At 39.7% G+C, this 16,503-nt stretch overlaps 1 protein-coding gene across 1 annotated transcript in view; it reads right to left on the bottom strand.

The window, feature by feature from the left end:
• The window catches only part of LOC104624052 (guanine nucleotide exchange factor VAV3-like), a 60,514-nt gene extending 55,205 nt beyond the window's left edge, over positions 1-5,309 (bottom strand). Inside the window, exon 1 of the mRNA XM_010291314.1 lies at positions 5,139-5,309. Within this exon, the coding sequence (XP_010289616.1) occupies positions 5,139-5,309 (171 nt within the window). The remainder of the gene's footprint in view (positions 1-5,138) is intronic.
• Positions 5,310-16,503: the final 11,194 nt, after the last annotated feature.

Genomic DNA, 16,503 nt, shown 5'->3' on the forward strand with positions numbered 1-16,503 from the left:
GATCAAATTCTGCCGTGAGACATTTATATGAAATTCCAACACAGCAACACCAGTGAAGCGAGTGAAAACTGAAAGGTCAAGAAATTACAGGTATTTAGGAAAGACAGTTCTAATCCACTTTCAACTTTTTTTTTTTTTAATTACCAATAGTGGAAACAAACAGCCATTTGTATTTATTTCCATTTCCACCTCCTTTTTATTATGGTGATTTAGTCACAAACAATGAAGAAAGCTTGGGTAGCTGGCAGTTTCCTTATGTTTGTTATCTGGATTAACAGACATTCATATTGCATTTAGGACAAACTAGAGAACATACTAAAGCCTGAGCATCTGAGGCAGCCTATATAGATGCTAGGCTATAAAGCAGTATTAAAAACAAAATGGATCACTGTCACTATGCCATGGAAGGTGTTGGGTTTTTTTCCCCAGTGTGATTTACTTTTACTGACATTGTACACCCATCCCTTCGTTACTACACTTCCCTGGCTTTTTTGTATGTTGCGTTCACAGCCCCACACAGACTTCAGGTGGTTCCCAATAACTGCACAAGAACCGAGGCCAGTTACTCATAGCCACCATCACGTAGAAACTATGACAAAAGAATAAAAACATAGAAAAAGAAGGACTCCGCTTAGCCCATTGTCCACTAAATCCATCTCGCCTCCTGTGGGAGAAACAAGGCATGTCAATCAGGGAAAGTCCAGAAATCTTCCCTTCCTGTTCCTCCTCTACATGGCACCACTTTATAAACTGCACAGCTGCAGCTATTTGCCTTTGCCTAGTCTTTAAACAGCTTTATAGGCATAAACAAGAAATGGTGGGGTTTTATGTAACAGCAAGTGTTTTTATGACAAATATAGTTGAGGAAAGGCCAGACATTCAAAATAAGTATATAAGGGGGACTGATCAGATGAAAAAATTTGGCTTCAACTCACACATCTCAGAAGGAACAACCACTTTTTTTAATTTGTGAAATACTGATGTTACATACAAGGAGGCACATACAGGTTTGTGAGGATGGGAGATTCTTCTGTTAGTCATTTATAGTCTTGGAAGTAGAAGGCAGAAGAATAGGAGAGGAACAAGTCATTGCCATAACACTTATATGCTCTTCCTATAGCTCAGCACTTACTGCAAAACATGGGCTCCTGACCATTCCTGTCCATTTCTGGCACACTGCAGAGAACAGCTGGGAACCAAAATATCATTTTGATTTCCACTCTGTTCCTGAGAATATATGCTAAAAGGAAAATAATGCAGTAATACCTCTTGAGCAAAAGCAGAAATGTGAAAATTGTCATAATGGATTTAACTGGAAGAATTGTTTTCCTGCATTCTGTCAACAAGACTGATATGTGCAGGTTTTTTCAGTGGAAGAAAGCAACAAAACAGAAGAATTTGCCTCCTCAAAGTTTCCTTCAAAGAAGTTGGTTAATGCCCTGTGGGTTGCAGATTTTTCTCTTCTCACTTGTATCAGTATTTGTTGCAACAACTTGTGTTGATAGGAGTAACATAAATTCCATACTAATGCTGTTTGAATCCTGCCAAGTTTAATCTAAAATCCAAACTTAAGACAGAGATCCGGGAACTCCCTACTGGGACCAAACAGCATCATCACCTCTTCTAGCCACAAAGTGAAGATACTGTGACCATAGCTAAGCTACACAGCAAGACCAAAATTGTACCTCGAACCTATATACATAAAAAAGCAACAGCAACTAGAGATACAGACCCAAGGGTTTCATCAGCTCCTACATAATGTGCGTGCACAAGAAATATCTAGCTTCCTTCAAATTCTTTCAGCCACAGCCAATAAAGGAAGAAAATTAGGTACTTACAAATACAGCTCCCCATATATCAAGGGCTCCTTTCCAGAAGCCAGGCTGGATGGTTCCCCAACACATGCCATCTTTGGCAGACCAATCCCTAAAGCAGGGTTACCAAAATAGGAGCACGCTATACCTCTATTAGATGACACAGGGGCTTTTTTAATATCTACATGTTCATTAACTGAGATTACTAGGTACACAGATGAAGCAGGGGCCCACTGTGGTACTGGCAGAATTGTACATTCAGGGTTAATAATTCAACACAGAAGTCATTCCTGGCTCCTTCACAGATTTCAGCAGCCAACGCACATTAGATTAGTTCTGCTCTGCCAAAAGGAGTAATTATCACTATATGCAGTAAAAAAATAGCTGTAAGGATTCTAAGTGAATGAAGTACGGACCCACTGATGAAGTCTTAATTCAACATCTATTAATGTATTTTCCTAAGCCAGCAAGAGGGAAAAGAGCAATATCAGAGTGAGGAACTGAAGTTTTAGTATTTCTATTGTTCCTATGTGTGACAGTTTTCTTGTAACAATCTTTAAATCCAGAGTCTTAATGAGGGTAGGCAATGCAAAAGAGCCATAAGGAATTTAAAGACAAAGTCAATGCAAGAGGATGAGTGCTCGTATTTTCAGTAAGCAAATGAAATCTCCAGAGATTTTTTTTTCTTTTAAGTATCACAACACCACAAGTAAGCATTATTCTTTTTCTCACTCTTAAATAAAACATATTAACTTGCAAATTACTTCTAAAAAAGAAACTAATGCACAGAGGAAGAACACATCACTCACAGCAAAGAAATTCAGTTTTAGGTTCTGCATTTGGCTTCTTGTGCTGCAAACCATCCCCAGCATTCGGATGATCAATATTTTTAAAGCTCTAAGCAGGAACAAGCAAGCCAAATACTAAGTATCTCCTAACCTTTGCTCTCCAAAAAGTTACAAAACAGATACACTAACAAAGATGAAAGAGGCTGCACACTGAGTTCTGGAGGAGGCAGGCTCACTGTTAGTATCTCAGCAGCTTACAGCCTGTACCTTAGCTCTTCGTATGGGTACTTTATATATGCATGACTGGTACCGTTACATAACTGAAGAGTTTTGCTAAGAAATGTGCTATGCAAAGAACAACAACAAGACATTCCTTGGCTTAGAGAATTAAGGAATAGCTAGAGAGATCTGTAGGGTCATTAGCTTACTGGATCTGGGCATTCTTTGATGGCCTACACAATACGTAGGATGCTGTATGAACTATAAAACATACTAAATTCCATTGGACCACTGCTAACACAGTATGAATATTAATAGCATGTTCTTTATTTGCTCAGTTAATATAGTAATTAAATATTTATAGAAAAGGTCTTCTTCAAATTCCTGACTACTATTCAGTTGTGTCTATTGGACTTTGACTTGAGTATGAAGTTTTGTTTATGTACATTTGCTCTTCGCTGTGCTTCAAAGAAAGAAAATGGAAATTGAAACTTGAAAAAAAGCTGAGGAAGCACAAAGGGTGCTCAGCTTTTATTAGTACTGATATGGGGTAAACAGAGGGCAGAGGAAAAAACAAAGCTCAGGACTTGTCATGCATTCCTTACTCTCCTTGGCTATGCTGGCACTATAGCATTGGTTAAGCAAGTGAGGGCTAAGAAGCGCTGAGATTCTCCGTGTCCCTTAAGTCAAGTACTCTTACAAGCCATGAAACTGCCAACATCTAGTCAGTGGTCACTGAAACACACTCAGCAAACAGCTTCCACGTCCTACCGTCAGAACAGGAGTCACCAGGCTGCCTGAAGAAGCAAGAAACCTCTTCTCCTTTACCTATTTCAAGATGAAAACTAAAAGAGACCTCCGGGAACGCACACAGTTACTAAACAGATGAGAATTTTTAGGCCATGGAGCCCCAAATACAGGAATTCCCCAAGTGTAATTGGCAAGAAGCATGGGTGTGAGCTCAGGACAGCATCCTATAGCAAAGGGCAATTTTCTGAGGAGCCCTTTATTCCCTGCTAGCAAGACTTAACAAGTCTATTCTGCAGTATCTTGTCAGAAAGAACAACAATTGGAACATATTAAGTATGCAAAGCGCACAGAGATTAGCTAGGGGGTTCCTGTGCTTAGTTAACCTTTTCAAATGACTAGTCTTATCTGTCTTACATCCTAAAGTTGCATCCCTAAAGTGTCTTTCACTCGGGATTTTCAGTGTCTTACAAACGCACACAAAAAGATGACAGACAAAGGGAACATGGTAAATAGTCCTGAGGAGAACAAGAATAGGAGGAAGACAACAGCAAGAAAATTAAAAGAGGACCGCAGGAAAAGGAACAGGAAAGGAACTCTTAACTGCTCAAACTTATCATACACTTGCATGGAGCTCCATCTTACTTATCAGGCTGAGAAAGTTAGATGTTTCTGCAATCTTTATTACCACTTATATTGCATTTGAGCATTTCCCCGTAACAACGATTCATCTATAAAAAGCAGATTCAGAGTTTGCTTTACTGGTTCCAGATTCTCACACAATTATAAGAGCAGCAATAGGGTACCAGATATTTTTCTGCTCAGTAGTGAAATAAAACAACCCAGGCTAGGGTGCTGCAAAAAGCTCACCTTCATTCACTGAGCAAGCACCAGGTGTTCCACCTGCGTTTCTCTCCTCACTGAGGATGTTGAAGATTGTCATGCCTCCAGAACCAGACCTGAACCAAGGCTCAGACCAAGTGCTGAGCTCTTCTAACAGCCAAATAATCAAACCATGGCAGAAACCAAAACAGCTCAACCATTTTAACTATTTAACAAGGGGGTTTTTGTCCCACTCTGTAGGAGAGGCTTTCTGCCCCATTGCCTTCTATTAAAGAAAATGAAGAAGATGGACCTAAAAATCTATATTGCTCTCCATCATGACAGTGAAGAAAGAAAATCATACAAGTTTATAACACAAATATTTTAACTGTCATTCCATTGTTAATGGAAAAATAATTTGTATCTTAAGTGTTTTTTAATATATGGATTGAGGTCGTTTTACCTCTGAAATGTCTTAAGCTATAAGCTTTCAGCACATACATAAAGGTTAAAGCAAGAGAAAGTGTAAGTATGATTTAAAAAAGGGAATAACGATTGCACTGCATTACAAGTAACTTGTTACTACTGTAAAAGTAATCTAATTACATTACCTACATAGTAATAGAAATTTATTTATAATCCCATTATAAGCCTGCAGAAAAAACACTCCTCTTCCCAACACATCAAAAACTGGGGAGGGGGGCCAGGAACAGGGCCTCCATCTTTTCCAGTCATTAGGCCACTTCACTGATGCACTGAGAGATGGGACACCATCAGCATGCTGACCACCACAGCCCGCGTTGCTCTGCCAACTTTCCCAGTGGCTTCCCAGAGGTGCCGTCGGGCTAGGGAGGGCCAAGGGGTGGCTGCCAGGGACAGTCAGCATCCGCCAGGAGGGAGGGAGGGAGGCCTCCGCCATGCCTGCTCACCTCCGCCTGTCGCTGGAGGCCTTTGGCCACACACCGCCCTTCCCACCACCACCCACCCTGCCAAACCCCTCTGACTACCTCCTGGCAAGCCCGGCAGGACCCATAACACCACAGACTGGCTGAACACTAGCCAGAATAAAGATAAAGGATCATACTGGATGCAAAATCCTCCGGTGCCCCAGCAGGCCTTATACTTCCAAGGTTTACGAAACAACTTCTAAGCAACTGATAAAATTGGCCAGGATGAGACAGGCAATCCCAAACATCCACAAACCATAATCTTCCAAAATACCCGGCTCAGTGCGGGGGAATCACAGAGCTGTTCATTCCCTGTCATCATGAGAGGCCTAAGCCCAGACGCTCACCCAAGTTCAGGAGACCTTGCTGCCAGGGTCACCTATACCTTAGGAGACTTCGTTGGTCACACCAGGAGAATGGGAAGCCTAAGGCGATACAACTCCACAAACAGCTACTGTTTCCAGATAATGCAGATCAGGTAAAGCAGTGTTAAAAGCAGACAGGTACTATACTACGATTCATTTTGTCAATGAGATTTAAATACAGAACTCTGCACAGACCGTGTTTTTAACGAGCACATGCCTCGCCTCCAAGAACATATCCTCAAACAGATGGTGTCACCCCAGGACCTGCAGGAGCCACACTAAGTATAGAAACATAGATATTTCAAGTAACATACAGGTATTTATTTCAACCTACAGTGAGGAAAAATGTTTAATACCATTTATTCCATAAATAATTACAATGTTCTAAAACTCTGATGCTTTATCTTATATACTACAGCAAGTCTTTCAGAGGAAAGATGTATTTGGATGATTTCTAAGACTGAATTTTAGTTGGTCAATCATTTGTGGTACTGCATTACCTCAAATAAGAGTTAAAAACACTTCCAGTGTTAATGACACAGATTCTTGGAAATACTTAAAAGCTACTACATAGACCACACACAATTTGAAGTTTTGTTTTTTAAAAAATAGAAAATATAGCAGAACACACTTTGTAAGTCAGTTTGGTGAAGAAGTACGCCTTCTTGCTGGCTTTGAATATGCTACCCACTACCTCCATTGGATACCCCTCTGTTTCTGCACTAGAAAGGACAGCAAGTAATTTTCTCTTTCCTCAGGTCTCTCATTCTCCTCCCATGTTGCCTCTTTTCAAAGCTGAAAAATTCTTCTTTTTCTATTGAGCTGTTCCTTACTGTTTTATACCTTTGAAAACCCCTATTGCCCTTTCTCTACACCTTTCTCATTTTATTACAACCTTTTTAAGACAGGAGACCACAACTACATAATACAGGAGCACTGTGGCTTATGCAGTAGACTGCAATGGCATAATGAGCCATAATGCATAATAACATAATGAATGTTTTGGGCACAAAACAAGCCTCTACAAATGCACTTTGCAAAAAACCCTTGGGTGCTACATCCTCCACAGATGTCTACAGGAACAGATTACTGTTCTGAAGAATCTGGTCTGGATGATGATGAGATACTGAAGTAGATGAAACAGTGGTTTGATTCACAACTGCAGTTCCTGTGATAAACAGGACACAAAAATATTAATAGTTCTCAACTTCCAAAAATTCTCTGAAGGAACAGTCGGTTAAAATACAACTCTAAAAATGTAGATACTAATGTCTTTGTACCCACAACTGTCTTCCACAGAGTCACTCTGAAATCCAGCCAGCGTTAAGCAAACTGCACTCCATGTCTTCAGTGACATGGAACATTCCTAATTAAGGAATTCAAAGTGAAATATTGATGTAATGCAAAAATCAGTAAGTTTTAGAACAAATTCTACCACCAGCATCATTAATTTACAACATCAACTTAAAATCAGGTGACTCTTTATGAAGCTGCAGTAGTTTTCCTTCCTTAAGAAGGCTAACAAACAATGAAAGGTAAACCTGACATCAAATGTTTCAGCTGCCCTACATCATCATAGGTCCTTGCTGCTAAAAGCCTGCATTCACTCATCCCAGCTGTCTACCAAAATGAAACACATCATTGAAGGCAGCCCAAATTCATGTGGGAATGTGTCAAAATCACATCAACACCTACTTCCACGAGTATGAAATAACAGCTGTGATCGTCTCAGCAGAGGCAAATGAGTGAATGCTTATGGAAATTCAACTGTCACCTCTATATGTGGCCCATTTGATGTCATGGCTGAATCATATTAATGCCTTGCCTCACAGTAGCTTTTGAAGTACACCGATGAACGGTCCAAAACTTTATTTCAAAGGATGTCAATTTGGCATCTCAAAGTAAAACATGAGCATGGTTTCACCAGAAAGGAGGATATTTATAAAAGGAAGACAAAAAATTTAAAATTAAAATCCTAGAGCACAAGTCAGTATTTATTAGATAGCCTAAAACAAGCAAATGGCAAATAAACCAAATACTATGAAAGCTCTGCAGCAGAGTATAATTTAGAATTATCTGGACTCTGTGTCTGCTGAGTAATTTGCTACAGTACAATCAGGGTTTTAAATGGAGTATGTGGGCGCCAGTGAGAAGTCTGCATTACTGAACCATACTACATGCTGAGTCCTAAGATACTAATATCACATTTTTTGCCAATTCAATTAAGAAATTCTTAAGTTACTGTAATATAGATGGCTGTTTCAAACAGCTCATTATAACCAACATGAAGGCAGGTTCAGTAAAGAACCCCACGTAATTGTTAAAAGATCTGGTCCTCAGTCTTCAGCAGGTAAAGTCCATGTGAGATCATACAAGACCGCACATGAAAGCTGCCTTTTCAAGAGAGCAGCACAGACATCAAGATGCAGGGCAAGCTTAACACCTCCATGCAGCCTCCAGTGCACTGACTCAGATACCATAATAATTAAATTCTTCAGCAGTACAAAAGGCAACGAAGGATACTGGCAAAAAGCTTTGTTTTTATTGTATATTGGCAGTTCCTGTAATATAAATTACAAAATCAAGGGGTACTGATGAAACCCAGGAGAGGGGCAGGGGAGCAGAACAACATGTCACACATGAGTCCACTTCAATTACCACCTGGGGGACTCCACCACCAACGCCTCATCAGGCACAACTATCTCACCACCAGGTATTTTCACTCTCTTGCTATGCCTTGGGAAAAGAACTACAGAATATTCTACCAAAATAATAATTCTGATTATAAGAGTACAATGTGCTTTGAGTTCTGCCACATTATTCCAAGTGTCCTAGATGATGAACTGTGTTAAAGATCATTTTAAACTACTTTAAGAACTCATCTCAGTCTTTAAGCTACTGACTTCCAGCTGAACAACTTCAGAACAACACTGCACATACGTTGGTGACCTCAAGAAAAACAAATTTACCAAACTATTGTTAAAAACACCTGTAAAAGGTATTCCCCATCCTGGAAAGAAACACTGCGTAAATGGTTCCCGTTACTTTCATGCTCATATTTTCATCTCCCTTAAATTTACAAATAATATACACATCAGTGCCAGAAATGTTTTACCACAGAGGGCACCTGAGAACCACTAATGTAGGAAGTCCTCACACAGTGCTCTGCTGGTCTTCTGAACTTAGTGAATTTAACAAAATTAAGTTAAAAAAGGCATGCCAAAATCATAGCAATATCTACGTAAAAATCAACAGTGACTCTTGTCATTGCTAAAAAAATTTCCACATGAGAAGTAATCTATTACTGGTTTTGGCATCGATGCATACATAAAGGAAAACATACCAACATAATGTAGGGACAGTGAAAGCATTTGCCTGCAAGCTGTAGGAAGTAGTTTTTTAAACCTATTATACGAAAGAACGCATACAAAAGCAATACAAACAGCTGCTATAACATACATTCAGACCTCTGAACAGGCATCAGCTTACTAAATTGCCTAACAGAACATCACTTCAAAACAAATGATTCCTTAGAGGGTTTTTTAAATAACATATTGAACGCAAACATTGAAGCTAAGCTGCAAGAATGTCTACGAAGCCTAGATTTTGTCTGATTTTGTTTAGTATTATTTTGTTCTACAGTCTATTTGGCTAACAGTATGATCCTGGACCAGTTTCTATCTTCTGAAAAGCATAATAGCTTGGTGAGACAATAAAGCAGGTGGAGATTAGAAAGAATAACAAAAATCAATACATATGCAATTTGTAACTGGGAATTTATAACAACGACAAATCATTCCCTGCCTCTCTATGGAGATGGTCCTCAGCACAGAAGTTATGAGTGGTTTTCAGACAAGGGGACACAATGACACTGCAAGGGTGATTCTTGGTCTTTAAGTCAGATAAGCAGAACAGCAGCACAGAGCCCCTGTAGCAAAAGGCAAACTTGTTCAATTTGTGGAAAGAAGATAATCTTGTGTGAACAACCAGACAGAAAAATTATTCAGTAACATGCTTTTGAACGGATCAGAATAAGTGAGGTTATGTGAAACAAGGGCAGGAGAGTAAATAGGTAAAACGATTAGAGTAGACCCTTGCAACTAGTTTTGTGGCTGTATTATTCAGGAACTATTTGTATTAAGATCCTGTTTGCTTTTTTCAGAAACTAGCATTTCTCCATTTGTGACAATAATATGCTACTTCTCAATATGCGTTTTTAAAGAAAAGACTAGAAGTCAGTATAAAGTAGGGATCTGAAGTATACAGTCTAATTATTTAACTTTTGTACGGCTCATTCATTTCTAAATGAAACCACAAGAGCAGCTACGTGGGTATTTTCTATACCAAGGACTGGAAACTCACAAGTTTGTGACTCATTGTTCCCTGAGAACAGCTGTGCCACACACAACTGACTGATCCTTTGAACGTGACTCATGGGTCTACCAAAACCTGCATCAAGATCCACTACCAGCCAGAGGCCACCCCATCAGGATGCAAGCATATCTGTATGAATTCTTGGCAAACTCTCCTATGGTTGCTCTGCTCAACCCTTCCCACCTGCTTCAAAAGTCTCCTCAGGGCAGAAAGAGGCAGCAGTCTAACTTGCGGAGACACAAGTTATCCAAACGTCTGCTAGTCTATTAAATGTATACACTGCCAGCAATGAGCAATGAAAAGCAAAGTTCATAGAAGTCTGTTCTCCGTAATTCACAGAGAAAGTTACTCTAGCGATGGCAGGGGGACTAATAAACTGTCCACCTTTTACATTATTTCTTACTATGTTCACGCTATCCACTTATGACAGCAACACCACAGTTAAGAGATGCAACTTCTCTATATGGAATTTATTTTTTAAGTAAAAAACAAGCAAAAGCATTAATTGGATAATAGGAGCAATATTTATCAGTCTATCTAAGCAATAAATGATAAATGTAACAATAGATTATTTTACTTAATTTTTGTAAATCACTAGCTCTAACCAGCAGGAAATAGTTTCAACTTCAACTGACTTTAAACTTTTAAAACCTTTGAGATATGTTCAAAGCACATTTTTGGGGAGGGTATTTCTGATTTTTTTTTTTCTTTTTTTGATAGGTGCAGTAAAAATACTGGTAAAAAAATAAAATAAGTTGTCCTACCTCCACTTCTGTCAAAGCAAGTCAAGTTACTGCCCAGTCTGTCTGCTAAATGTGGTAATTTCTTGAATGCCATAGAGGACATGGAAGAACATGCATAGGAAATCCAAGGACGCCCTAACATAACAACAGGGAAATCACTTCTTTTTGTCAGCCGCTACTGTTTTGAAAACTTTAAGTTTGATGATTAAAAAAAAAAAATCATACCCATTTCAAAGCCAGCTGGAAAAAAAAAAAAGGGAAACATCTGTCATTCATTTATATACTCCTCCTAATTCTTGGAAGACTTCTACCTCCAAAGAACCTTTTAATCATCCTAAGGCAACCAACAATGTGTTATCATTTATACCAAGGAAGTAGACATAACCAAAATAATTTTTCTAATGTTGACAGAAAAACCCACAAAGTATTTGGTCATCATGTGTCTTTCCAATGAATCTGTAGCCACTCAATACCTCTAGCTTACTTTCCCCTTGGGACATTAACAAACTTTCAGTAATAATATTTAAAAAGTCTCAGGCACAGACTAGGGTACAGCATTACTTCCCAAAATGCAGAAATACCTTCTCAGTGTCATAGTTCACACCTAACATGTTTGTTTACAGGAAAAGGAAATCATACTGAAAATGAGAAAACTTCACAGAAGCAAGTGTCAGGAATTCAGTGAAACATGCCAGAGGTGTAGGTCATAGAGAAGGCCCAGCATCCCCGTAAGAGAAGGAAAACAGAACAGTCACTCCTGTCCCACACAGATGGAGACTTGTAAGACTAAGCACATCAATAAGTGAATACAGAGACATGGTAATGGTTAGAAAAGAATATGACTAAATTAAAGAGTACAACAAATTTTGAAAGGAATTTCCCTAGTTAAAAATCACTCTCATAACTACAAAAAGTGAATAAAGAAGGAAGCATAAAAGAGTGGGCCAGACTTCACAATGGAAAACTTCAATGATGGAAAGCATTGATGCAACTAGAAAACTAAGCAAAAGCCACCTCTTTCCCAGCAGCATATTTCAGTTCTGAAGGGGCATGTGAGGAAAATGGTTCTAGAGTCATGAAGGATCCAATACTGAAGTTAAAAAAAAAAAAAAAAATCACTGACCTGGATTAAGTTCTTATCAGCATCTCATCATGAAACAAATAGTTTAAAGATGCTCTAGTACTTCAGATTATATGAAACCATAAAATCAGCCAGCATAGTAGAATGAATGTCACAATAATTATTCTTCAAATACACGTTCCCATTAAACAAGGAACTGCATGACAAAATTTTAATTTAGTCCCATAAGAACTTAAAAAAAAAAAACACTCTCAAATGGTAGTACTGAACTGCTTCACCCTCACAAGGGGAGAAACGATGTGAACAAATCAAGACAAGACGTGCTTGTTTAGGGACAAGGCTTTATGCCTTGACCCTACTGAGCTTTCAACTACAGCATGTCCACAGACTTTGGTGGAGTAACCAGCTGGGCATCTCCTCTTTCTCTGCCTGTGATGTCTATGAACTATACCAGGCCTATAAAGACTGTATCCATCCACAGAAAGCAAGCAAATCTCTGGAAACCTGAAGGAACAAATTGTAGTCTGAATAAAATGAGTTCCTAAGTAATCTCTGATAAAGTTATTCTTAAATTTCCTTCTAACCTGATTTATAGTCACCATTAGCTACCAAGGTAATCCCTCAGGGACACCATCGTGTTGCAAATGCTTCTATCTCACAATACAGGTAGTGGTTGTTTCACCTTAAGATTAAATAATCCTCTCTGTTTCCCCAGGCTGGAGGTGAAATAAAATTATTGTGTCTATCAGCCCCTGAAGAGTAAGTGGGCCTCACTGGAAAGAGAGAGAAAGAAACCAGAGAGATTGATGCCAAACACGAGGTAGCCACAGGATGAGCATGCTGGCTATTTCTGCCTTGCAAGCAACATAGATAATCTATCTGAAAAGTGATTAAAAATAACTACCATTCCCATTCCCACCTGCTCCCTCAGGACAAAACCCCAGAAGAAGATTGCTCAAGCACTGCCGCAGTGGCACAAACCTCCCAAGTTTGGTGGAAAGGGAAGGAATCAAGTGATGCTGCCTTTGGAAATAACAAGTTTCCAGCATCAGTGGCTGATTCACCTACAGACTCCCAGCACTAGCTTTCATCCTCATCACTCACCACTAGAGTGGTCTGCCTCATCACCTGCAGCAAGCAGCAAAACAATTTTGGGGACACACTCACATATGTTGGAAACCTCTGAGTGCAACAGGAAGGAGGCAGACGTTTTTAAAACAATGGGTAAACACAAAGCAGTCACCATTTACAAAAAGTAGTCACTGAAAAGCAGCTTAGAACAGCCCAACATGCGATTGCTGTTCAAGCACTGACTGGTCCCTTGAAATCCCTGTGCTAGCTGGTCCTAAAAGCATTACTTCCACTCGAAGTGCTGCCCTCCTGCCCGGTGCTCTCACCTACGCGGGAAGCAGCTTCCAGAGAAGATGGGCTGTCATCCATGTAGGAAACAGATTTCAGAGGCTCTACAGAGGGATGAGGCCAACAGCGAAGCCAACAGGGCAGGGAAAACAGCTGAAAGGAAGAAAGAGCATTAGGAAAGAAGCGAAAGAGGAAACAGATGCACTAGAGGGAGAAGAAAATACCAGGGGGAGAGCAAAGGCAAATGGAGAAGGTGAAAGTAATATAGTCCAGATTGAGAAGAGAGTGCAAGAGCACAGAACAAGCTGCAGAACTGAGATGAGTCAAAATGCGGACAGAGACACAAGAAGGAAAGAAAAGGAAAAAATTTTTCTTAAAAAAGCCCAGACCTGTCAGAGCAATACCTCTTTCTAATCAGACAGCAGCCTGGGTTTCTGGGCACAATAGATAAGATCAAGCCACTTAAGTCAAGGTAGAAAAATGCGAGAAACAGGGAAAATTGAGAAAATGTTGTCACTAGCAGAGCTGACAGGAAAATGAAATACCCTACAGAAATCCTAACATTTCAAAACCCGTTGCTCTTTCAAATCAAGATGAAAGGCATTTTAAGTTCATTAAACTTTAACATGACTTTACTGAAACACTGGATTTTGAGGTCAAACTCTAATCATATTCAGCACAAAACAGGAAAAGCTAAATACTACTGTATTCCTTTTCCAAATAGTTTAAAGAACATCTCCCAAGAATGGCATTGCTGAAAAACCTTTTGAAGAGTAATTTTCCTGTAGAACTGCTCCACCACAAATTTTACAAACAACATTAGATGAAATCACTGTTCCCGCACAGGAATGAAAAAGATACATCACTCAGGAGTCATATTTCCAAACATAAATGGTTTTGCAAAATGTATTTGTGGTCCTGCATGTTGAACCACAAATTTTGAAAACCGCTTTTAAGACTTAGAGTGCCATTCCCCACACCTGTCCCTCCATAGCATGGAAACGGCAATGAGTTCTGAGCCAGAAAGACCAAGTCCTTTAATTAATATGACAACCATCATCATCAGACCTTCACAGAGAAATCCCACCAAAACACCAGTTCTGGCCCAGAGGAGAACATCTCAGCCTTTGTTCACTGCTAATCTGAGGCCACATGAATTCACAACCACTGTTATACGAGTCATGGAAGAAGGATCTACTCCTCAGGCCTGTTGACAGCAAGGTACGCTAAGAGCCAACATTAGAAAATACATTCCCTCTTGTTTCAAGTGTTTTTTAATTAGCAGTTGCTTTCTTATGTTTCTCCCATTGGCCGTGGCAAACAGCTTACAATTTCTTTAAAAACAAACAAACAAAAAAAAACCCACTAAAATAAAAAACCCACTCCAGGAATACTATTATTATAATTGGGAATCCCATACACAAGTGCAAGAGATTTTAATTTCATAACAGGTTTTTTAAACACTAAAGAATAAGTCACATTACACTTACTAGTGCTAGAGCTTTGTGCTCTTGAAATAATGTGATGCGCTATGGGGCTTACAAGCTACAAAAACCTAAATTCTCAGAAAAGAGAATGCAGATAGTTTCAATTAAGCAGATTCCCCCGGGGTCCATGAATCTGAGCAATTATAGCTGGGAAGACACAAATTTGAAACATGCTCTAGTCTGCTGCTCAGGTGCTTCCCAGGAAGAGCAGGTCCCCTGCTCCCAGCATGGCTCCACCGTTCCTCCATCCAGTCCCTCTCCCATCACCATGTCTGTATTCGCATGTAAATCACACAGGTCCTGTCAGCAAAGGCTTTCATCTCAGCTAATCAATTTACCAGGGTCTTCCACAGGAAGGGAAATCTCCAGGACTCTGATACAACTATAGAGGCATTCCAATAGGATTACTGGAGTAATTTCCATTAACGCTTCAGAAAACCTGCAAGAGCACAGAGACAGTAGCTACAAGCATTTTCTAAGGCACAGTCCTTCTAACCAACAATAGCGCTCAAAGGCGCTACTAAGAACAACAAATGAGGAGTTAAATCTCAGCTTTTACAACGATTGCCATCTGTTCAGCATAATTCACAGTGAAATCAGTGGCTTCAGCACAATCCACAGAGAAAATGTATCACCATATTCAGCGCTGCCAGCCACAACTGCAAACTGAATCAACACAGACCCTGAATAACTTTCTCATGACTACTTGTAGTGATTCACATCAAGGCACAGCGGTGGATAAATTCAGGCTACCCTCTTTGTGATGGATAAAAAGAAGATCGGGACTTAACAGGGACAGGCAGAACTCAAAACAAAATGGCTCAGGTGAACACCATTTAGGACTCCCAACCTCAGCACATTTACACACCTGTTAAAGACCGCTTAAGGTTTTAACATATTCCCCATTTTTAAAAATACCCTAGGAATTCCCTAGAAGTAAACAGCCCTAAGAGGACACACACAGCCCCCAAACAAGCCCTCAGGGTAATGCCCAAAAGCTATTAACTCATACCAAGCATCCCAAAACCTAAGTGAGATCCATAAAAGATAAGAAAAAAAGGAAGGTGGAAAATCAAAGCTCCACAGGAATTTCCAACAATATTTAAAAATAAGCAATTGCCAATTCAGAGAGGTATGTGATAGAACCTGAAATCCTGCATCACTTGGTGCATGCACATGGAGGGTAAACCACTAAGAGAAAGTGAAACTTAAATGTTTCCTCATGCAACTTGGTGCAATTCAGCAAAACTGGTACTGCTCTGAAATGCAAAACTTGAGCGGCAAAGTAGCACAAAGGAGTTTTCAAAATATCTGCCTAAATCTAAGTTAGGTTTTTAAAGCTTGGCAGAAATCCCTTTTCAACCAACCAGACATCAACTGACCATGACCCCAAAGGCAGTAGCCTGCAAGGGCACTTCAGAGAGTCTCAGTCTTTCTATTTGAAGACTAAAAGGAGCCACAGGCAATAGCAAGAGTTTGAACATTCTCTCCGGTGTTTCCTACTTTCTACGTATGCTCCAGGAAAAAGAAATTCAAAGCTTGATCTAAATCCTACAGAGATAAGTAGGATTAATGAGTGTTTACTCTGAGTTACAGTTCACATGGTAGGACTGTATCATCACTATACCTCCATCCAGAGACACCTAAAATCTGACAAGTGCACTACTGCAGTGAAGGTGTGGTCCTCCATCTACCTTTAACCATCTCTGCACTGCAATCAGACATATTTGCTCACAGATCCCAAGGAATTCAGCAGG

The sequence above is a fragment of the Phaethon lepturus genome, unplaced genomic scaffold (assembly GCF_000687285.1).
Source record: "Phaethon lepturus isolate BGI_N335 unplaced genomic scaffold, ASM68728v1 scaffold18697, whole genome shotgun sequence".
Classification (NCBI taxonomy): Eukaryota; Metazoa; Chordata; class Aves; order Phaethontiformes; family Phaethontidae; genus Phaethon; species Phaethon lepturus.